General features: G+C 43.0%; 1 protein-coding gene across 2 annotated transcripts in view; it reads right to left on the minus strand.

The window, feature by feature from the left end:
* Rcd5 (microspherule protein Rcd5) overlaps positions 1 to 24508 on the minus strand; it is a 58932-nt gene that overhangs the window by 28664 nt on the left and 5760 nt on the right. The window contains exons 3-10 of one of the 2 annotated variants that reach the window (XM_077687838.1): positions 24075 to 24122; positions 11145 to 11260; positions 9942 to 10187; positions 6301 to 6342; positions 5591 to 5671; positions 5395 to 5504; positions 5210 to 5318; positions 3469 to 3607 (exon numbers count right to left, since the gene is read on the minus strand). In XM_077687838.1, coding sequence (XP_077543964.1) covers positions 3469 to 3607; positions 5210 to 5318; positions 5395 to 5504; positions 5591 to 5671; positions 6301 to 6342; positions 9942 to 10187; positions 11145 to 11260; positions 24075 to 24122 — 891 coding nt within the window. The remainder of the gene's footprint in view (positions 1 to 3468; positions 3608 to 5209; positions 5319 to 5394; positions 5505 to 5590; positions 5672 to 6300; positions 6343 to 9941; positions 10188 to 11144; positions 11261 to 24074; positions 24123 to 24508) is intronic. The other variant, XM_077687839.1, reaches the window with a different exon arrangement.

The following is a 24508-nucleotide window of genomic DNA, read 5'->3' on the forward strand; positions in this document are numbered from 1 at the left end:
GCTAAACAATCGGTAACTTACGAAGAGCCCGACATCATCCCAATATTTTTTATTGGAATAACTTTTGGCTTTGGCTTTTTATATTTTTGTTGTGTTGCTGCTTATTTTACTTCGTTACCTTTCACGCTTTCCTTTTATCATGCACGTGCCATTGTCTCTGGGCGACGCAAGGAGACCAAGAACAGACAGCGCACATGTTGCTGGAGGCACCGCTTGGCATAGCTTTCTTTGGTATGTAGCCGACACGAAACATTTTCAAAAACATTCTTGGAATGCGTTGCAATAGCACCAACCTTCAGAATGACCCCTTTTAGGCTGTTCTGTCACGCACTGATTAGCCGAAAGCATAATGCCCGTCGTCAGTTGACCGCAAGGTACACAGTTGTGTTGCGGTGGTTTTAGGAGCAGAAAGCCACACATGGAGGTGCGACGGCTGCAGCTACTCTGTATGTCTGTCTGTCTGTCTGTAATGTAGGTGGCCAGCAACAGTACAAACCGACCCCACAACGTTCCTTTTTGGCGCGGGCCGTTGGCACACGCACGTTTTGCCAACCACAGTCGCATTTCGCAGCCGCCAGTAGGCACACCCCGTCGCACACGTGCGCTTCGTGACGTCACGGTGTTTAAATGCAGGGAGAGGCCCATCACATGAGGCTGTTTTGGGTGATACACTGAGTATAGTAACGAATCACATTAACAGGACAAGAACAGCTTCAGCAGTAAACTAGTGAACTAAGCACAGGTCCCATGGACATTACAAAAAGTATTTAAGGGAAACTCTGCCCAGAGTTCTCCATTAACGTAAAAGCATTAACTTGTAAGCACTTACACCATTTTAGGATTTCTTATGTGGCTCAGTAATACCTCTGACACATGGAAACGCTACGTCTCTTTTGAACTAATTCCTCTTACCCATGTCAAAAAATCTTTTTGCCAAAAGGAGTGGGGCTCTTCACACATAGCCAGCACTGATCTCCAATAGATATTTCTCGTAGCTGAACATCACTGACGCAGTGCTTGCTTTTCAACTAAGCATGCTCATGTTTACATGCTCACATGCATGTTTTACTTGTTGCTCATTTGATCAAATTTAATCCCCCTACAATAATGCCCATTGGGAACAGCAATAAACAAACAAACAAACATGGCCAATAATAAAATTGGTGTGTGGTTATTAGATCTTTAGTGGTTATTCCAGGCAGCATGCGTGCATTTTATTGTTACCTAGGAAAACAAACAGGTGATTTATTGCATTTGTATTCTGCAGCAGCCATGCAGTTTTTCCCCTAGCCAATATTCACGGGTTCTAAACGTGCGCATGCTAACAATTTAGGGTTGCAAAGGTGGTCATAGCGTGCGAATTCCTGCCAAACCCTTTTACTATTCTTCCTTTCCTATGTAGGGTTTATACAGGACTTAAAGACAAGAATATTCAGAGACTTTCAAGGACCTACCACTCCAGGAGGCAGCACATGTAGCCGCAACTTTTTACTAATGTTCTACTGACACGATAAACATATGACCTCGTGTCCAAATCTTTGAAAAAACTCCACCCTTTGGAAGTGAACAAGTTTAGCACTACCCACAATATGATTGAGGGAGCTTTACACAAGCCTGCTAAGCCTGCTGTATTGAAAATTTTGAAATGCCGGTTATGGTAAAGCATAGCAATGAAAACAAGGCAAATGAATGATAAGACAAGGTGATAACAAAGCAGCGTCAAATGTTAAAAGGGGACCAGTCCTAGTTTCTCCCTTATCTCACTCAAGGCGATTCAGTTTCCCACAAGCCGTGACAAAGCAGATGGTGGAGCACGGCAATGGAGGAGGATGGCAACAAAAAGAGAAGGAAAACGAACGATGCGACGAAGTGGCGAAGGTAGCGTCGAACGCGGAAAGGGGGCCAGCGGTAACATCTCCCTCATTTGATGCAGGGACACCCACCTCCGCCATGCCCTCCTGAGCTGGCATCGAAATGTTCTGAAAGCATTTTTTGATGGGGAGTGTGCAGAACCGCACTGTTCAGCCATGAAACGCCAGGTGCGTAATTGTACCTCCTCTTCATTGCCCAAAAAAATCAAGGCCCCGTACGAACCTGTCAGAGGCTATCTCATCACAGATTAACAAAGTGTTCCTGACAAGGAAAGAGAAGAAATAGCGGCAATAACAGCTTGAATGAATGTTCTCGACAATGACGTCAATGCCGCTGAAGGGAGAAAGGGGCCCAAGACTACTATTTCTCTCAGGACACTGTACGCGCTGCTTTTGGTGAATCACTGCTCCATATGATGACTACTGGCTCTGGGAAGCAGACATTATTTCTCAATGCTGCTTCTTCTGAAAGCAGCACACTGTTGCCGCAGTGCAAAAATTGTGGGACAAATACAGTGATGGGCTCTGTGGCCCTCAGAAGTGAATAGATTCGGCACAATGCCGACACACGGAGAGTGCAGGTATTAAAAAAAATCTTATAATTAACCATATTTACTACATATAGGAGTCCCCAGAACAATCTTAACGGTTTAAAAAAGTATTCCGAAATTACATTCGGTCTCATTCAGTTGTGAGATGCTCGTGATTTGCAAGCACTTGATTACAAAGCTGTGCTTTTTCAGCCAGACAGAGGCAATAGGCAAACACACCTCTGAAGAAAAGACCACTGTGAAGGAGATTCTCCAATGTGTCCCTGAGGACGATGCCATTTCGGTAGCAGTCTTTCTTTTTTAAGGGCCATTTAAGCGCCTGTGTGTCAGAGGCATTGCTGTCGTACGACTTCACTACAATACACTAAAGCAATGCTGGAAAGCCAACTATACAGAGCCCTTGTCACTGATAAACACACAGGTCCTTCAAAGTTCGCTTTCATACTACTACACACAGATGCACTGTGCTCAAAAGTCTTTTTTTTTTTTTCAGTGGCAACATACTCAGCCTTGTCAAAATATGAAGGCCCTAGGGCTTTATTACTTAATACCTCCAAAAGTGCCCATGTATCCCTATGGAGCCCAGTGCACTAGTTACGGACGTACAATTTTATTCCAAGGGAAGCATCCTTATAACATTTACAGATTAAAAAACTATAAACGCTGCCAAAAATGTTCAGGCCTGCGACAAAGGCACTTCTGATATGGGAGAAATATTCCCTACACTTGAATTCCAGCCGGCATTCGTGAACTGTGAAGGTTCGCATAAAGAGGCTGCACCCCAATGCTGGCCACAAGTGGGCAGTGGTGCCCACAGTTGATGCCTGCATTGCATGAGCACTGCAGATTGCCTCTTAGCACTCGTTTTCACTTATTAAGCAACTAACTGGCCACGATTAAATGAAATGCACCTCCTTATGGCTGAACCACACTCCCTTTCCTAGCTTATACATATATATATGCTTTAACAACCCATCATTCGCAGTAATGATTCCCTCCCTCATTTTTGCCTTGCTGAATCCTAAGGGTGAAATTGCAGGACTTACCAGCCTGATCGGGCAGCAGAAAGAACTGCTTCATGAGTTGCCAATGGTTAAACAACGCCTTCGGTGTACGCTGAGGCATAAATATGTCCGGGTGCCTGTCAAGAAGTTCCTGGAGCTCCTCAAGAGTGGGCTGCGACGTCTGCACAAATTAACACCCCCACCCCCGAATCCCCAATTATTAGCCAGCACAAAATAGTGACCTACTGAAGGTGCACCTTTGAAAGAAGTGCTTTGAAAGAAATGCAAGGGGGCAAAGCAGACCGCTTGAAGGATGGCGGGCAAATTGTACTAGAAATACTGGCAAACCGGTGTACGCAATGCCTAATGACCATGAGTGTCCCGCAATCTTCGAAGAACGCAAACATCATCCTAATCCATAAGAAAGGTGACATGAAGGACTTGAAAAATTACAGGCCGATGAGCTTACTGTCAGTCGTCTACAGGGTACATACCAAGGTAATCGCTAACAGAATTTCTGCCACCTTAGGTTTCAGTCAACCTAACTAATGAACAAGCAGGGTTTCGTAAAGGCTATTCAACAATGGACCACATTCACACGATCAATCAAGTGATAGAGAAGTGCAGGCAGTTGCGGGCATAGAGAAATGCAGTATACTTAACACCCATATATAGCCTTCATAGATTATGAGAAAGTGTTTGACTCCGTCGAAACCTCAGCAGTCATGCATGCATTGCAGAATCAGGGTGTAGACGAGCATTATGTAAGAATACGAGGATATCTACAATGGGTCCACAGCTATAATCGTCCTACATAAGGTGAACAGTAAAATACCTATAAGGAAGGGCATCAGACAAGGAAACACAATCTCTCCAATGTTATTCACAGCATGTTTACAAGAGGTATTCAGATCAGAACACTAGATTGGGATCACGTGGATGTAAGGGTTGATGGAAAACACCTCCGTAACCACAGATTTGCTGATGACATTGCCTCACTAAGTAACTCGGGGGACGAATTACAAAGCATGATTACCACACTGGACAAGCAGAGTAGAACCATGGGCCTGAAAACTAATATGCAGAAAACTAACGTAATGCTATTAATAACCTCAGGAGAGCACATCAGTTTGAGATAGGTGGCGAGGAAGTGGAAGCGGTAAGCGATTATATCTACTTAGGCCAAGTAATGGCCCAGGATCCCAAACATGAGACAGAGATAATTGGATAAGAATGGGGTGGAGTGCATTCGGCAGGCATTCTCGGATAATGAATGGAAGCCTACCATTGTCCCTGAAGAGGAAAGTGTACGACAGCTGCAACTTACCGGTGCTCGCCTACGCGGCAGAAACTTGGGAGGCTCACTAAGAGGGTTCAACTTAAATTGAGGACGACTCAGCGAGCAATGGAACGGAAGATGATAGGCGTAACATTAAGGGACAAGAAGAGAGCGGAGTGGGTCAGGGTACAAACGCGTGTTAAGGACATATTAGTGGAAACTAAGAAGAAGAAATGGACGTGGGCAGGGCATGTAATGCAAAGGCAAGATAACCGTTGGTCATTAAGAGTAACAGAGTGAATCCCTAGAGAAGGCAAGCGTGGCAGGGGGCGACTGAAAGTTAGATGGGCAGATGAGATCAATAAGTTTGTGGAGATAAATTGGTCGCAGCTAGCACAAGACCAGGATAATTGGAGATCCATGGGAGAGGCCTTTGCCCTGCAGTGGGCGTGGATAGGCTGGTGATGATGATGATGACAGGTGCACCAAATGAAAAAAACCTACCGATGGCATGTCGCACAGGAGTAGCTCCTCATCCTCGCTGAAAATGGCCCTAGCTTGCGCAGCAGCCAAAACATCAGGGTGAAGTTGTTTCATTGCCGCCACAGCCATTCTGGGCAAAACGTTGACAATAAGCTTCACCAACTTGCAAACAGAAAGCAACCACAGAAAATCAGTTTGGCTCTTACTTGGAAATCGCAGGATCATACAGCAGCGCATACCAGCGCTCCTTGATTTCTTGCAGAGTGAAATTGCAGGAAAACTTGATAGCACGAAACACAGACTGCAAGTCGTTTGTCTACCAGGGTGAAAATAAAATGAAAGCACGAAGAACGCCACAGTAAGCCCACTGTTTTATGTGCTGCCGATTTTCGCCTCCCTCACCTGCTGTACGCCCAAAACCAATGAAAAGTCATCCAGTGGTTTCCATCTGCCAAGATCTTTTGTGACCAGTGCCTGGGTGTTCTGTAAATAATAATAATAAATAAATCATTTACAGGCATCGAGGAATATCCACTTTCTTTGACTGTTCAAGTGAATAACACATTTTTCAGTATTCAGTTCAATCAAACTTTCAGTATTAGAAGATTTTGAAGTATTCAACACTAGCAAATTGTGAAGATTAGCCTACTTTTTTCCCTGTGAAAAATGACGCCTGTCCCCCCCCCCCCCCCCTTGTTTTTTCATATCGGCCTTCTATCTCTTTCACACTCTTCAGCTTAGTTGCTAAATACAATCTAAACAAAGTTAAGCGCACATGCCTTGGCCAGCGCTTGGATACGGTCGAGCATCGTGTATGTGAACAAATACGATAAGAGCTAACATTGAGGTCTGCTAGATTGACATACACAGTCCAAGCTAATTCCACAATGCAGATGCAAAAAGCAGGACAGAGACATGAATGAAAAGCGAGTGCCGTAGTTGTGGCTTCGGTGGGCAGGACAGAGCTGTTTCTTGTGATGCCCACATGAGCCCAACATTAAAAAAAATTGCACTGTAGTTGGTATTTAGCATTTTGGCCACTTGCTAATATAATAATATATCAAATCAATAAAATGCACTCTAAATTAAAAGAAAAGAGAGACGGTACAGACCTTGGAAGACTTCTTTACACGTTTGGGTGCCGACTTGGAGGTCTAGCAAGAAAAAAACAAAACAAGACCAGCTGACAAGGCAACACATTATTCACACCAAATTTCCTGTGCCAATAGACGTGCTACACCCCCCTTCGTTCATAAAGTACTAAACATGTTAGCTTGACATGTCACACCCTTCTAGTAGGTTTCTGTCTCCATGCAGATATTTTCACGTTTAATATTGTGAAGGAACAAAACAATGCATCAAGCAAAGCCAAAACTTTGATGTATCGCTGTCCACAGCTGCAAGACTTACCACTGCCGGTTCTGTGTACTTTAGATGAAACAGTAGGTGAAAAACAGGAAAAAAAAAAAAAAAAAAAAAAAGATTAAATTAGACCGGCATTTAGAGAGGTTTCCAGTGTGGAAGATTACAAAACTACGCTGACGATTATGATACTCCCTAAAGCGAAATTTGTGCACAGAGTGGACTGCAGTGTTCTGGGAGATGGCGCATGCCTGCTGCATCTCGCGAAGTGATCGCCGCATTAGCGAACGCACGAAGGCGCGCTATATCTTTGGCATTGTCTCGTAGCGTGTCGCCCCGGAGGACCACGTCTTGCACCTTTTGCCGTACTTTCATCCTCCGCTTTCCTGCTCACTCTATCTTCGGCGGCCTTTTCGTTCTCTCGGTTATCTCATAGCGTATCACCGCCAGAGCGAATGTCTCGCAGTGTCTTGGCATATCGCCCTCCCCCTCACACTTTTGCCATGTTTTGCTCTGCTTTCCGGCTCACTCTATCTCATTTGTCTTTCGTGTTCCCTTCGTTGACTCGGTTACGACGGTGCCATGAAACCACAGCAGCGGGTACTTAAAGGAGCCATGCAGACAAAATACAAGTTTGTTTTATTCGAAAGATTTGGTGTTTTATAGTTCCCTCAGCACTTTTCGGGCAGCAAACAATGCTTTGTTCGCTGAGAAATCAATCAATTTAAGTTAAAAATTTGATTATCCTGCCAAATCGTGTGTTTCATGACATCTGTGATGGCGTAACCAGGACAGATCTTCATGCGAATGTTAGTGCGCGGTTTAGTCTGCAGCAGACTGTAGTATTATGCCTTGTTTACCCTCAGTCCTCCAGATGGCGCCACCACACTTCGCAGGACCGCTTTCCGCCTTTGCTTTGTTTCTGACTGTTTTTCCGCCTGGCTTGTTTTTTTTTTACGGTAGGTGGTAACCATTCTGTGGAACAATGGGTACGCTTGACAAACAGGGTCACGTAAGACAATGTTGCTTACGCCAATCAGCCAGTGTTGTGCGAGACAACCCCAAAACACCTGACTGCTGTGCAGCTATAACAAGCATAGTGCGCACAGTACCAACAGCAGTACGCACTGGGGCTTTTATGTTTATGCGTACTTTCGTAACTTCCATTGTTTACCCCGCCATTCTTACTGCTCCAAAATGAATATGCATTACATTTAGGCAAAAACAGCTCGTTCTGCAAGCTTATAAGCCCTGCCTAACTTGCGTTTGCTTCTGGTGGCAGGTTATGTCATAGATTCTACTGCGGGAAAATGAGCTAGTAAGTTGCATGGCCATTCCCTTTCTCCCTATTAATAAAGCTCATTTGAGTGAGATTTACGTAAAAAGTGGTGTCAGTATGATTATAACGAAGCAATCTTTCAAATGAACAAAACTTGTGTTTTGTCTGCATGGCCCCTTTAAGTGCTGTGCAATAAAACTTGCTATGCGGTGCGACGGCCACTGCAGTGCATGACAGACTAGGCCTGTGTTGAGACAATGTAAGGTCCTGTGGCCTTTTTATAGGATGAGCAAGAAAAAGCATTGCTGTGTGCAACTGGCCAGAATATCAGAACAATTGTCGCAAAGCTTAGAGCTTTGGTATGTCCATTGCTGAAATACCACTGAACTAATTGCACATAACACAGACCATAAAACGTGATATTCAAATCAAAAGAACCAAGTCATTGAAGCTTGCATCATAGGGAGCCCCCCTTAGCTATGCCGGTGGTTCTTTTCAATGCATTCTTGCAAAAACATTTGCCATTTTGTTTTTTCCTTTGAAATACAAAAGTGGTGTTTTCTGCTGTTCTTTTGTAGCATTTTAGGGTTTTTTTATATGTGGTATAGATTGAACCAAAAGTTACAAGCACAGTGTACAACAAACAGGTACAGCTTATCTGCTCAAAGGTCTCTGCCCCAAAATAATAAAAGCATTAAATATCTGGACCTCAGAAGTTGTACGCCACAGCTTACTCTACCCAATGAGCAAAACAAAAACCATGTGGCGGGGCCTTCTCAGAAAAAAAGAAACAAAGGGAGGTGAAAACCTACGCAACTTCACCAAGGTTTTGTACTGAGCAGTTTTTATCCCATTGCACCACTACATTGACTACTTCATTCTGATTACATGAACATCCTACATGATAAAAAGTGAATCAAAGAAAACAGTCCCACTTGACGGCAAACTACCTTCTCCCAGCATTTGCTAAATACCAAGCAGGTGCATTGTTACTGCCAAGAAATAGCAAACATGAGCACAAAAGGTAGGCTAGGCTCAAACAAACACAGAAAAAAGTACTGAAAGCTTGTTTTAGTGGGCCTAAATTTTCTTGCACCTGCCATTCCCATTCCGGCCCTTTACGCTCTTGCGCCACTTAAAGAGGCCATGAAGATAAAATGCAAGTTTACTTCAATAGAAAGATTGCTTTGTCCCCGTAACAATGATGCCAATTTTATCGCAAACTTCAAATAAACAATCCAGATATCAAAGAAAATATTGCTTGATAGGGTTGCCACCTTTCCCAGAAAGAAAAAAACTGGCCCTTGGGGGAAGGGGGGGAGGTGGAGGGCAGCGTGGTATATGGAAGGTTCAATTTGTGTTCAAAAAAAGGTGCCACGGTTTTTTTTGCATTTTACGGTACTTCCCGTCATGGAGTGCTGCCCTTCGAGGCCCAACTTTGTGCAGTTGTGTTTCAAAGCACTGAGATTTTTCAAGTGAACACATGCCGCCGCCCTGGCTGCGGCGGCAGCACGTGCTCACCGTGGCCGCGGCATTTTGTTGTTGTTCCTACCCTTGGTCTCCCTCCATCTTGGGGAGCTCACCCTCACACTTTTTCTGCTCGCGTGTTATCGCGCAGCTTGTTGGCACGTATTTATCGTTGTAGTTACTGAATTGACGCTAAACTGGCGAGCAGTCTAAAAAATTGGCCAGTCAAAAACCAGACAGGTGGTAACCCCATCACTTGAATGCTGACGAACAGTGAACACTCTGATAACTACGTTTTTAGTGCCAGCCCATATTGCGCCACTATAGTGCAAAATTTGAAATTTTTTCAATTTTTCTCGCGTTTTTTTTTTTTAGTTAAAAAATGTCTTTGTGACTGGAATGAAGCTTACTGAGTTACTAAAAGCAAGTTCCAAACTGAACAAAGTTGTATTTTAAAAATACGTCTTCATGACCCCTTTAAAATCTTATCATTACAGCCCCATTTAGGAGTGCTACGAGTAACTGCCATGAACTTCCCATTCATGCTTAGCAGGCGGTCAACTTGGCCAAGGCCAAGCTGGGTCACCCGTCAAGGAGGTGCACACAAGATGGCCCGATATAGCTGCCAGTGCCAGGCAAGCCTACCTTCTTCCTCTCCGAGTAGACGGGCACAATGGTCTCCGCCTGACTGCTATCGGAGAATGTAGCCATCACTTGGGTTGCCCCAGAGCCGCCGACTGGGGCCACACTTTGAGTGAGGGACGTCGAAAGCGGACCGGGCAGAGGCCGCGTCCGCGGCGTCTTGATGAGGCTACTTTCAACAAGCTCATCGTCGAATTTCTTGCGTTTGATGGAGCGAGATGAGCTCCGCCTCTTCTGCAACTGCTCAGGCTGGACAGGGATGCAAGGGGAGGAGTGCAAGGCGTCACGATAAGCAAGAATGACATCTGGACAGTTCCTTTCAACAAAAAACGCTCAAAGGTAAAAAGAAGACCTTCGACAGGGACCGTCTACTTAGCCTCGCTCTTGCAACTTGCCCTGGGCTACAAACCAAAAGGGGAAAGAAAAAAAAAAAATGCCTGGATATTCGTCGATACTTCTCTCGCGTCCTCTCTCCCTATCCTACACTTGTGCTACCATGTGCAGAGAGACTTCACTGATTCGTTTTCCTGTTAACCTCTGTCAAAAAGACAGCTGCTCCTGCAGCCAAAACTCCTGCCTGTAACCTCATATGTAGCAGAGAATGGCGTATCTCCTGGTGCAACACTGAAGCAGGCCTTTGGCAATGTGAATAGGCTTTAATGCCAGGCATTTATAGGCCTGGCAGGGTGCCCACAACTGTTTCTCATAAAAAAAAAAAAAAAGAAATGTCCAAAGAAAAATGTCTAAGCAAAAGTCTAAAAGGAAACGGTCGGGAGAAGGTCACTGCATAATTAAGGTAATGGGGGAGGAAGAGTGGCTGTTCCTGGCCACTGAGGCATTGGTGAACATGTGCAAGGCGGGAGCAGTGGACGATGGAAATCTCAATATGGAAGGAGGAGAGGAGTGGAGTCTTGCTATCGGGGCACACACGGGAAAACTAGCCGTAATCGGCGCTAAACGTGCTGAACTATTTAAGGCCACTAGCACCTCCTCAGATGCACAGGTCTAGCAAAAAAAAAAAAAAAAAAAAAAAGAAAGAAAGAAAAAAAAAAGAAAAAAAAAAAAACCAACTTCACAGCAGTTGATAAAGGAATGCCCAAATCTTGGCAGGAACTCTTTTTTTGTTTTCTTCTAGGGCACGACTGTGCAGTAAGAGCTGAACGACGATTGTGCCACATGGCCACACATTGCAGCAGGGTTCCTTACCGTGTAAGTGTTGACCTTAAGGCTAGTATGGGGTGCGGGCAGGATAGTAGCCGGCGCCGGTTCACCATCAGAATTTGAGAATGCGCATTTCAGGTTTCCAGCCACGGGCGGTGATTCTGGAAGGCAAGTTGCCGGGCCCAAATCGTAAAACAAGGAGAAGAACTGCAGGTTTCCGGAGACCCATCTCAAAATAAACCTCAAGTCCAACACGGCTAGCCATTTCAGTGGCTGGCGTAGGAGCACAGTGCAGCTTTCTCTTTGAAACAAAAATTTTGTCTGCCTCTTGACGGGGATGAGCAAAAAACAAATCCAGGGCTCATCGAGTATTTTATTTCAGTCAAGAACAACAAGACAACAAAGACAAATTTCACTCGTTCAACATGCATAGTCACCACTTATAATGCAAAATAGTAAAGTGCCAAGCCCAGGCTGAAACATGACAGGAATTTAACTTTGACCAAACCTTGCGACTAGACAACATATGCACGTACAGGGACAAAGATCATCAACAAAGTAAATGAACATTCATGGCAAATTTAAAAGAGTAAGATATGAAAACACACAGTACATTCACCGTACAAGACCATACACTGAAAGGCAGCACCTTGGATAAGAGACGCACGAGGCCTCACTACCCTCCCAAAAAATAGAACTTGCAAAAAGCAGCCATCAGGGAAGCATCTGCTGTGCGACATTCACGGCCAGCTACGGCTATGCTCCACATGGCACGCACCACCTTACAGCCACAATGATCCTCTAGAGTTGTTCCCCTAATGATAGGCCAAGACCTCTCTGGACAGTGCTGTGTAAACACCCTACCCAACGGCATTGCACAAGCACAACGCGTCAACATAAAAGCACAGCGCGACCAGATCCAGACATCAGTTCTGGTCGCGCACCACAAGGAGCACTTGGCTGCACGTCCTTCAATTAGGAGCTGGGAATGTTTAGACCGCATTGTCACATTTAAAGCTGGGAATGTTTCCACTACATTGTTACCAACATACCAACAAGCCTTAACATATGTACTATCGGCGTCAAATGAAACGCGAACACGAAAATATGAACCAGAACGTGCAAAATTGAAAAATACTGTTCGTAGAGTTCATATAATGGCACGCTATTGGTATATTTGGAAATCGACATTTCCCAACTTTGTTTTCGTAACTAAGCGAGGCGTAATTTTGGCTTGCATGGAAAGAAATCGCGCTATTTGTGTGTTCAGGTTCAGATTTTCGTGTTCGTGTTTTATTTGACGCCGATAGTACTTAGCCCTAATCCCACAAGTATACAGGAAATTCCTTGGGTGAACAATTAAGTAATTCATAAGGAATAACCAATAATAATACTACTAAAGATGGATCCCTATGAAAATAAAGGCACATCAGATGCTCCCAAAATTCTCGATCAGTTTTTTAGTGACTGCTCTGGTTGCTTCTCATCATTTATTAATCCTTCCATCCTTTTATACCCTATGACAGCACGTTTCTTTTACTATTTGTACACAAGCATTCCCAAATCAACTTGCGAGCTTGTATCATTGCATTACAATGGCAAATGGATGGTGACCTGAATTATAAAAACTGGTCATTCCTGTCCAAGGAAATCCTGGAGGTACCTGTACTTGTTCAAAGGGAAGCAGCTAGTAAGATCTTTTCAAAGCTACACAGAGCTCTCATGAGATTCTGAAATGTGTCAAGTGGCTATTTAAGCAGTGCGAACTGCACCCAGCTTCACGCACCCTGAAAATTCTGGAGTAGGCCAGAAATCCCCTTTTTTTAATAATGCACAATTAACTGTATAAACAAGAACTAAAGCTAATAAAGCCTATTTCTTGCAGCCATTTTTTTTATTGGTATTGTTTGTGCTTAGCTTTTTTTTACTTCTCTATTAGCTACCACAACTTCAGCAGAACAGAAGTTTTTGCGATTGGAATATCAAATCATTTTTCTTTAACCCTTTTACCAGGAAACACCACAGTCTTTTGTGCTGTTCTGCTCAACCACCCCCACCTTGACCAACATATCTGAGGTGGTGGTGGTGGTGATGGGGGGTGTACACCTGGCAATAACTTTAGCTATCACGGAATCACAGCAACCGATGATTAAGTTTCTGTCGCAAGCTACACAGCAACCTTACGGGACTTTGATGTCCACTCTTACCGCAACAATCAGTCATTGTGCAATGTTCCTGGAAAAACAAAACCAGAAATGAACAAAATAATTGAAGGCTTATTGTAGAGTACGTCCATGGCGTCCCGAGGCTTTTAATTTTAATTTTGAATTGCTTCCTCATTTCAGTTCTTTGCCCTGTTCCGTTATTTTGCCGTTTTCATCATTTCACGTTCTTTCTCTTTTTTGGGGATGCCTGAAATGGAAGCCACTGATTGAGGCTTTTTTTAAGTTATGATCTTTGCAGCAAGGTAGCCTGTATAATAAAATATTTTGTTATACCGGCGTTCATCTCTAACCACAAAAATTTTTAGCGTTACTCAGTAACACAAACTGTCATTCACACCACCAGCTCTAAACTTAATTACCCACCACAATGGTGCAGTGGCTAAGGCATTGTCCCGCTACACAAAGGTGCGATTCCTCCCAAAGGGGGTTGTGTTTCTTACAAAGGGTGAAATACCGTATTTTCTCGATTCCAAAATGCATGAACGCAAGATGGTTGAAGTGGGGGACGCGTGCTAGGTTCTAAGCATATCCAACTTAAAATGACAACTTTTTTATGCTTTCTCTTTACTAATGTAGGAGAGGGTGCCCAGGATTGAGAAAATATGGTATGTGCCAACGTGAATGTGAAATACACAAAAATTCCAAAGTGTACAAGATTTTGGGCAACGCTTGTAACAACCTTTTATGGCTTAAATTGTTTCCTAGCCAATTTCTAATTTAACTGTGGCTTGTCTTCAAAACAAGACTGAGTGGACTGGTTAAGTATCATTCCCTCACTTTGGGAACTTTATTATTAAGAAAATAATGCACGTGTTCTAACATGGACTGAGTAGCTTCCCCTCAAAGTGTGGGGTAACATCCTGCCAAGGTTCCTTCGTGCTGTTTGAATGGCTTCGTAAATATGGGCTGCAGCAAACAGATGCTAATGAGATCCAAAATGGGAAATAGGGATCTAAGAAGAAGAATCGTGCCCCAGTTTATCTTGATACAACCGAGTTGTTGGGAATTAGTTTGCTAACAGCAGTTGCCAAAAAAAAAAGCAACTGTGTGCATTAAAAATATTTAAAAATGGGCTTCAATGCACTAAACAAATGCCAAATCTCTGAGGCACACTGTAGTGGCAGTTTCTGGATCAATTCATGTGATCTAGGCTTTCTCTAATGCATGCTAAACACTGCATACACAGGAATTTCTCCACTGTGCCTCTACAATGTTCAGGAATGGGACTCGCAATGCTGTTCCATTCTCAGAGGATGAACGCTTCAGGCACCAAGTCCCATAGGACCAAAAGACAGCAAAATTTTTATCAGTGCTTATTGGTACATGTTTACATGTTCTCTAATATTCATGCTTTCATGCTGCTTCTGCTGGCATGCAAGGCTCAATGAAGCAGTTGTGGTGCCCATTAACTGCACAACTGTATCTTCAAAAACTTCCAGCACCTAACTAGCTTGCAACAGTTATCAAAACTGCAGTGATTTAAGATCAATTAGGTGTTCATATGAGCCTGATGTAGCAAAAATTATGACCAAACTTTACTTGCTTCCGATACATTTTACTTTCCTATGCAGCAGTTTTGCATAAATTTGCTGCACCACAGATCTAGCAACTAAATATAGCAGCAAAAAGCAACTATGGAATGCTTACAAGTGTAGAATGCTACACTAATGCGGACGGCAAACTGTGCTTATATTTTAATGTACACATACTACCACAGAAATTAAATTATTTTCTGCTTCTTAATGTTGAAAAGCTGTACCCACAATTAAAAACTGATCATTGGAACAACTGAACAATGTTTATCAAACCATATTTGTGCCGGAACATTTAAAGACATTTAAGGTACATTCCTGCAATACAAAAAGTAAGGCTGGTTTGCAAAAGGACTCACAGGTAAGGAAACACCACAAAATGCATTAATTTTCAGTTAAGCAGATTAATCTAATCACACTTATGTACAAACAACTTTTGAAGCTGTACACGGCGAGTATAGCACATTTAACAAGAGTTTTATCACTTTTATAGTGGAAAGATTTTAAACATGTGTCAGTATTATTAGAAGCAGCACAACGGGTTATCAAATATACACTACCATCACTTTAGGACAGAATAATATTGGCTTATTGTAATGCATAGCCTGTTTCAGGTTAAATGCATATGAACAAACATTAAGGAAGCCATGACAATGCATACCCTTGTCGTTGGTGGTGGCCTTCATTAGCTACCATCAATCGCGTAAACTATGCCCTTTGACATCGTCAGGAAATTACCGCTCACCTGCTTTCCTTATGATCTAGCTAATTTGTCTGAAGGTTGTGTTAAAATTAGCACAATTCATTTGCTGGCATGGCAACTTTTAAAATAATTTTGTTTTTATGGTTCCTCTAAAGAATGTTGTTAAAAGGCAACTGCAAAACGAGTAGTAGTGCAGAAAAATTAGTTCATATAAAAAAACAGAAAGCTTAGCAGTACAGACCAATGAACTTCTGAAACAGCATTATCACACAAGACCAAATTTCTTGAGAAGTACAACTCTGATGCCATTTGGTACCTTAATAAAGCTCTTAAAATGAATCTAAAATTCAGGTACTGCAAGACCCATTAGCTCCACAGCATCTAATAATCATGTGTTCATGTGCCAATGTCACAACGTATCTTAACAGTTAGGCGAGTCTACCTGTGCTTGCAGAATTTTTTTTTTAAGAGAGGTGTAGAAGGTGGGTAAGCAACTAAATATATACCACTCAGGAATTTAAGTTCGATAAATTATCACAGAGACCATGCATTTGATACCATTCTTTAAAAAAAATGGCACGGATTTATATCTTTGATATAGATCCTAAAAGCTTAACCGAAATAGTTTTGACACGCGACTCCCCTAATTTAGGAAAGTGATGGGAGGAGAGGAGACCCTTGCAGATACTGATGGTTAAGTACTTTAATAATGCAATTTTGTGTAACATCTCCTAACCTCTGATTTGTATTATCTCAAGCTTTTTCTCCTCATTCGTGTTTTTATAGCAAATATTGCTTTTGTGAAGCTGACTAAAAGTATACGCACTCAGATATTGCTTGTACCGACCTCGTAAGCACTTAAACAATTGTCAGGCACACGTATTGTTGCGGCATACGCAAGTAGTGGCGGCCACATTGTCCTGCGATGACGCGGAGTCAACTCTGCTGTCTGTGCAGTACGTATAACGCACTAGCGAGTGGCCCTAAGTGCAGGTCGAGCTCTCCTAGGAATCACTTATAAGGTGCACTCGATGCTTTGCAAATATGTTTGCCAACACACCCAATGTTGTGCATAAGCTCAGAGATGGAGCATGCAGTGTGATGGGCCTGGCACTGCCCAGACGGCTTATTTCACAGACACGGCTTTGCCTTTCCACCGGAATGCCCACTGCCTCCAGCAGATGAACAACAGTCTGCGACACATCCACAGTTGAAAACCGCTGCCCAGAAGAGTGCGCAACCAGTCGTTCCCCTGAGTACAAGCGCAACAGATCTTTCCCAGCCACGGCTCAGCGGCCTGACGGGTGGCGCGTAGAATGGCGCAGCCGTGCCTGCAGGTCCCCTATCTCAAGCTGCAGCTTCTGGCGCTCGAGCTCGAGGTTCTCCTTCTGCAGCTGCAGCTTCTGCGTCTCGACGAGCAGCTTCTTCTCCTCAAGCGCCATGCGGTGAAGCTCCCGCTCAAGCACCAGCTCCTGCAGCTCTTCCAGCCGACGCCGGTCGCGCCGTGGAGCTGCCACACCCCCGCCACCCGCCGGGGGGCTTGTCGGGCTCTGGGGCGCCAGGGCCCCCGTTTCCTGAAGGCTCGGCCGGAGGCCCAGGAACAACTCGGGCCCTGGCGAGAGGCGCCACCCATCAGGCCCTTCTCCCATCCATGGGATGGGGGCCCAGCAAGAAGGCTACGTTTAACACACACTTGCTGCCCTTCGCAGAATTTTAACATGTTCGTCAAATTTGCAACTTCAAGACTGGCGGCACACCAGCCTACAAAGGGACACTGAGGCGAGTCGCAAGCACTGCCTAAATAGTACCTTGCAACATAAAGACTAGAGCGCAAGTTTTTTTTTACCATTTCACATGCACTTTTAAACCCAAAACTGCATTCAAAAGTGCCGTTTCCCTCCCTTTGCCGATTTGCTCACTTTAGCTATGGCAACACACAAGACAGTTTGCAGGGTTGAATTCATAATTTTCTGGAGTGTTTAGCTTGCAAAAACTGCGCGTGAAAAACCAGAAAGCTGCAGTTAACCATGAAATGGGTGAAAATGAAAATTCTGAAGGCCGAGATGACGTAAAAACACATTACAAGCCACCATCATGGTGGTCGGTGCAGTGGCCATTCATGGTGCATGGTATTTTCCCTTCTCCCACCGCAGATAAATGCTAAGGTTCTGCCCAATACAGATACAATAATTCGACTAATTCACTTCAGTGTCCCTTTAAGGTCAACATAACAACCACATGCTTAGAAATTCAACAAGCTCGTCCTTTGCCATTTAATTGCGCACGCATCCTTTACACCTAGCCAACTGCTCCTGCAACAACAGAAGGAAACTGAATGCTGAACAGTAAAGGAATCACATTTGCTTTTGCTGAGTTATACAATAGCTTAAAATGTAAGAAAATTCAGAACAAAGCACTTCCATTGACCATGCAAATGTGCAAATAAACAAACATACAAAAAAAAACTGGCAGGAAGGCACAGCAATGCACAAGCATATTGTGTAGTGAAATGTATGCAATGAAAAGAAAAGGCAAATGTAAATAAAACTTCCAAACGTTTATTTACAATAAATAAAATAAGGGCCCGGCATCAATGGCTAAATGCTGTAGTGAAACTTGTACAGCTCTGTAACACTAGCTGCTTTAGAACAATCAAACAGGCCATTACAGATGGCTCGTTTACAATGCTCACAAAACAAAGTGATTGCTAATTTAGCATATGATCAGTCAATTACACCTGAGCAAGCATGCCACCTTTCTTTCTCTGATAGCATATCATAGTGGCCATTCTGTTCTTTTTCCCCTCCAACTGCAGCCTGACATGCTTTGACATTGCCTTCACAGTGCTACCTCCCACATTACATTCAACAATTCCATAAAATGCTCCCTTAACATTTTCTACATGGGACAAAAAATCCCATTATATGTGATAAACAGTAGCCTCAGCTTTTTAAAAAGCCTTCTTGCTTTAAAAAATAAATCTTTACCAGGAGGTTGTGGCATCAGTTTGCAAACATGGTGTCAGTACTTTTTAGTGCAGTATTGTCTTTATGATAGTAGCAGTCACGCAATATAGCAGATGCTTGATCATCTGGTTTTGACTTCGACAGCGACGAATCCCTACAGTGGCCAGGAACTTAAACTGGCAGCTAGACCTTCACATTTTTACAGCTTTTATGCTACACTTAGTTGCACATACTAACTTTTCTTTTGACATGTTGCACAGTCCAAATCAATGCCACTGCACACACACGATAAAATGTAATAACTTTATGGTAAGGAAATACAAACAACCTCACAAAGATCCTCAATAAACTTTATTTGGCTGTTGTGCCAACACAACCACATCCAGTTTTTCTTATATAGTAAGACTCTCATATCTCTCTCGCTTGGCTATCACAGCCTCGACACAAAATCTCGACTTGCTTCAGGAGTAGTTCCCACGTGCATGCTGAGCACTAGATGGGGAGATGTCCGCTTGTGTTGTTCTTTATCGAAGTTTGTGCTTCCACATTCACGCATCTTCCAGTTTAACCTGCGTAGACTTGGCCACATGAAAGGGGTAGACCCCCCCCCCCCTACACACACACTAATCAACATAGGAATAGGTGTGCTCTTTCCCCACCTTTTCCACCCAATCTGACTCGTTCATTTGTGCGAGGACAAGGACACAATGTTTCCCAACCTTCTTCAAATTACAAGATGTGCTCATTTTTCGCTACGTTGTGGGATGTCTTGTGCACCTTTTTCGTGCGGCTAAGTCCACAGCGGCCGAACTGGAAGATGAGTGCATGCAAGAGCACGAAGTTCGATAATGAACAATGCAAGTGGGCATCCCTCCATCCACTGCTCGGCGTGCACGTGTAAGCCACTCCTGAGGCAATTCAAGATTTTGTGCCACTGCTGTGATAGCCAAGCGAGAGAGATGCGTGAGGCTTGCTGTATCAGAAAATGGGACCTCATTGTGTCAGTAAAACGTCCATTTTTTTGCACAACAGCCTCAAAGTTTTTGAGGATCATTGTCAGGTTGTTTATTTCCTTACCATGAAGTTACTATATTTTGTTCCATGCACACAGTGGCAGTGACTTAGTCTGCAATATGCGAGTTTGCTCGTATTGAAAGTAAGTTGCAAGTCTGCAACTCTCCTTGTATCCTATGTGGTCGTTTGAAGTTTGCGCAGTCCATACTTATTGTTAAAACACACCAATCCACCCAACAAGACCTTCTAAACGGAATGTGATCTTTCAAGGGGCAAGAATAACCAGAATACTTTTGCAACATTTTCATGAGTGTTAAGTTTTTCCTGAGACAATAGCACGGTACGCAACTCAGACTGACAACCCATGGCCAACTCACTTCTTTTTTTTTTTTTTGAGTACTGATTTTCTGTTCCTCATTTTGCTGTGTGTTTTTAACAAGAAAATTAAAACTTTCTGCAAGGCATGCAGGCGAATAACCCTTGTGGAAGTTCTCTTACTGGCGAACGGGCCAACAGCTAAAATCAATGCACCAAAGACAATATTTTACGTTGCATGCTGCAACCGAAGGAACTGATAGCTGCAGTAGTGATTCACAATCAGCACATTACAAGTTTTTATACTTCGCGTACTTCAACTGAGTGTTCCTACAAATCTTTCTTTCTCCTTATGACTAACTAATTGCTTGTCCAAATTTTGACAAATATGGTTTTCAGAAAGCATTTTTATCTGTTCATTAACATTTTGTTTCCTTCCATAACTAATACACCCCGATACGCAAAGAAGTTACTCAGGAAAGTATTTTGAGAAACACAAAATATCTTTGTCCCTTGCCCATAGAAAGAGAAGTGTTCAGAGTACAGCTACACGGCAAAATGGGAAAAGCTGCAGTGCAAAAGAAATTCTTAACAGCCACGGAACTGATTTGAAATTTCACATTAGAAACGAGTTTTACTCATGTCCTCCACTTTCTATAAACAAACATTGCAAACGGCAACTTTGGAAATCCCTGAAGGCTAACTTGATGCCGCATCTCCCAAACCATACTGGCAGTCCCAAGTTAGTTTGAAATTCACTCACTGTGGCATTTAAAGTGGACAGAATTATTGCTTTGTACATCAAGTTCAAAAGTCCGCAACAAAGTACTAGTGTAACACGAAAGTACCTTATGATTTTGAAGGAAGACAGCGTGAATATGGGAAAAATGAAAGAAGGGTGTCACATTACTTAAGTGCTGATGAACAACTGAGTGCTGTTTATTGTAGCAGGAAAATATATGTGAAAGACCAAAGAACGAATAGACAACACACTGTCAATAAAAATGATGTGAGCAGACCCCAACAGTACGTCATCAGCCACGTGAACTAGTACAAGTACACAACCTGCTCTTCTGGAAATGATATAGATTTCCCTTCTTGTTGATACAGTACCCTCAGTAACGTTTCTAGAGAAGAAGATTGTGTACTTGTGACGTGGCCGATGACATGCTGTTGGGGTCTGCTTACCTCGTTTCTACTGACAATAAATATTTTTCCTTCGGTCTTTTACGCATTTTTCTGCCGCAATAAACTGTGCTCAGTTGTTCCTCAGCACTTCTGCAGTGTGAATGCTTGCTTTCTTCTGTCCCATCTTAGAGCTGTCTTCCTTCGAAGTACAATGCACCGACTGACCTATCAGCAAACCCTTCCACCTTAAGACTTCAAACACTTGTAAATGCTCCCACCTTGCTGCCACTTGCTTCAATGCTCCGACAGAGAAAATTTACAGTGAAATGACCACTCATGTAGTTTCTGAGATTTGGCATTCGTGATACTGGCATACCACATTTTTTTTAATTTCACTATTTCTGATATCCCCCCCCCCCCAAAAAAACAATTTTAATATATTTCTTGGGTATACCTGAGCTAAATATTTCTTGGTTATTTTGTAATGCATCGGTGGCGTGTGCAGTAACTGAATCATAAATGCGACTTACTCAGCACACCCTCATGGCACTTCATGTTTATACAAAGTTGACAACAAAAACCTGCTGAACTAAAATATACAAACAGAAAATTCAGGCATTCCTTGAAAGCTGAACATGCTTTTTCCGCAAATAAGTTGCACATTTTAACACAAAAGCTTACATGAAACTTAAATAAAAACATGCAGTACAAAATAACAACACTCAAAGAAATGTATGCAACAAAAGTACATGGTACCAGAAACCTTCGAAAATTAATACAGTTAGTGTGGCTGACACACATACCCTTTTTAGTAAAAAGATGTAAGGCAGACAGAGCCACAAGTCCCCCCTCTCTCCCACCCCCTTGAGGTTTGAATGTAGTTACAGCTTGAACTAGACAGGAAATTTGCAACAACGAAATTACGCCCAATGAGGCATGAGACGAGCTATTCACAGGATGGCTGGAGCTTGTTATACATTGCGGAGGCTTCATAAAACAAAGCACAGCATTTTTCACACTGTAAATCACACACACCCACTATATTATTAATACGTAAGCAAAGGAATGCATACTGAAAAAGGTGCACTGTGCTTACAACCAAGCCACTGTTGCTCCAGACATGCGCAGATGGCCACACTCAATAGATAAATCAGATTGACAATGTAATATCATTGTCCTACCATGGGTAACAGAGCTATGATGTTCCACAACACCTCACCTTCATAGACAAAGTCAACGAGTACACACCTGCCTAGTGAAACCTACCACAGAAATATGGCAGTATAATAATATGCAGCTCCTTTCTTGGGTGTACTGAACGAACTGAAGAAGTAAGGGGCATTTTATGCTCATCTCCAGGTTTCCTATTAGACACACTGCCCGCGGTATGTTGCAAATAGTATATTCCGTCGCTTTTGTTTTCCATATCCCCCCCCCCCCTTTTTTTACCGGCCCAAAAAGGGCCAAAAATAGTGGAAAACAACAAAGACAGCAAACAAGGCCCACACTGAAAACGTGAAAAGGCAAACACTTCCCTTCCTGTTTTTTTTTCTTTTTTTTTTTTCTGCAGAGCTGCAGTGCTCCGTGCAATACTGCAGAAATGCGATGATGATGCAAATTCAGCCGCAGTAACATGCAACTTGCCTCAAATATATATAAACTTCGGGCTTCAGCCCATTGACACGAGCATTTATGTGGCTGAGAACAGCTTCACAGCACTAAAATCCATAACAGCATTCCAAAGGAATTGTATTGAAGCAACAATTGTTTTATATAGTAATGCAGAACCTTCATAAGTAATGGGGAGACCAAAGTGCATAGGAGCAGTGTACCACTGGTTGCCACGGGGGCTTGGGCATTCGATATGGGCACATTTAAACCCCAAACATGGCTTCAGTGGGCACATTAAATGGTTTCACTGTACTGAAGTGCCGAGAAAATAAATGCTTGGAAACACACGAGCATCAAATGGAATGTGTCCCACAAATCAGCTGCTGCTGAACAGCTGTTGCTGAGACCTATGTCTGACGTAAAAGCATGTTTGTGTGTGCTTGCAGCCCTTTTTGCTGATGTATGACTACTGCTTAATTGCATTAAAGTAAAGCTCTGCTTCCTCTAGCATCAAGGACCCATGAAAAGAATTTTAGAGTTGAAGCAAGCGCAAAGCAGCTTAACAATAATAAAAACGGAAAAAAAAAGTGAAAAAAAAAAAACAATTGGAAAGAAAATATAAACAAAAAGTCCTGAACTCACAGCAACAAACAGAGCCAAAATGTGTGTTTACAGGAATTTCAAATTGATTCAAGCAAAACTTTTTTTACAACGAATTCCATGACATTTTGGTGGGAACACTTCTAGACTCAAGTAATGAAGCAAGTGTTTATTACCATTGCTCCTCCAAATTACAGATGCAGTCATACCTTCTTAAAGGGACTTGAAGCAAACTTGTTGAACTCTAATTATGGCTACATTGTATACTTCAATGCACATAATCATTCACTACACTACTTACTAGAAATCCAGCCGTGGTGTTATTAGCCTAAAAAAATAGTTAACACCCACGCGCCATTCGTGGCAGCTTGACGAACTGCTGAAATAAAAAGCACACTAACACGCAATGCTGCCCCCCAAAATTTCACTTTTCATATAGTTTATGGCCAATATCAACTCTTTACACACAGTTTCTGAAGGTAAGAGTGCTCGCAGCCCGCTGGCTCCCCCCCCTGCGGATATGCCAATGGTCAGTCACCAAATAGGTGCACACCATAGCACAGGGGAAACGTACCTTTCCCGCAGGAAAAAAGAAGTTGTAAATCAGCCAAAAGGTACTGAGAGGACAGCCTACATGTTCTTTCTATACATTAATCTGGTAACGCAAATGGGCCCTATTTACAACTCCCCTCATTGCCCCTTTAAATTAAGACACTGATGGGCTGGTTGTGCTACACGCAGCGCAACACCCTAGGAGGAGAAAGAACTACCCTCACGCCTGGCTCAGCAAACTCAGGTGGATGACTGCATCCATAAATAATTTCCGCAGGAAGCAAACTTTTGCTACAGTCTATGGAAAAAAACTGGGTGTTGTGCCTTACTCTTTCGTGACATAGCCTCAACAGGCTTTTGAACGCATTGGTCGGGTTCTGCAGGAGAACAGAGAGTGTTTCAGAGTTTAAGGTCATTCCCCTTCAGCTGGCAGTTAACAAAAAAAAAAAAAAAAAAAATCAGGCAGCAAACTCAAGAGAAAATCAGTAATCCAGGTCAACGTTACTAGAAACGTTGGTCCAAGTCTTCCCTACAAGACCACAACAAAAGAGCCAGTTGCAGCCACCACAAGCCAATTTACAGCTTCCAAAAAGGCAAAACTACGGCATTAGCGACCTCATACGGAAGCCTTTTTTGAAGCTCCTGAAAACCTAACATCGACAAGAGGGCGACTTATGCAGGACTTGAACACCTCACCAAGGGGACCAGTACCATTGTGCTGCATTGCTTTAGCGAGAAATGCTGCTACTTGTTCGCCAGCTTA

This window comes from Haemaphysalis longicornis, unplaced genomic scaffold, assembly GCF_048455015.1.
Source record: "Haemaphysalis longicornis isolate Haplotype H1 unplaced genomic scaffold, Haemaphysalis longicornis Haplotype H1 scaffold_1, whole genome shotgun sequence".
NCBI classification, from domain to species: domain Eukaryota; kingdom Metazoa; phylum Arthropoda; class Arachnida; order Ixodida; family Ixodidae; genus Haemaphysalis; species Haemaphysalis longicornis.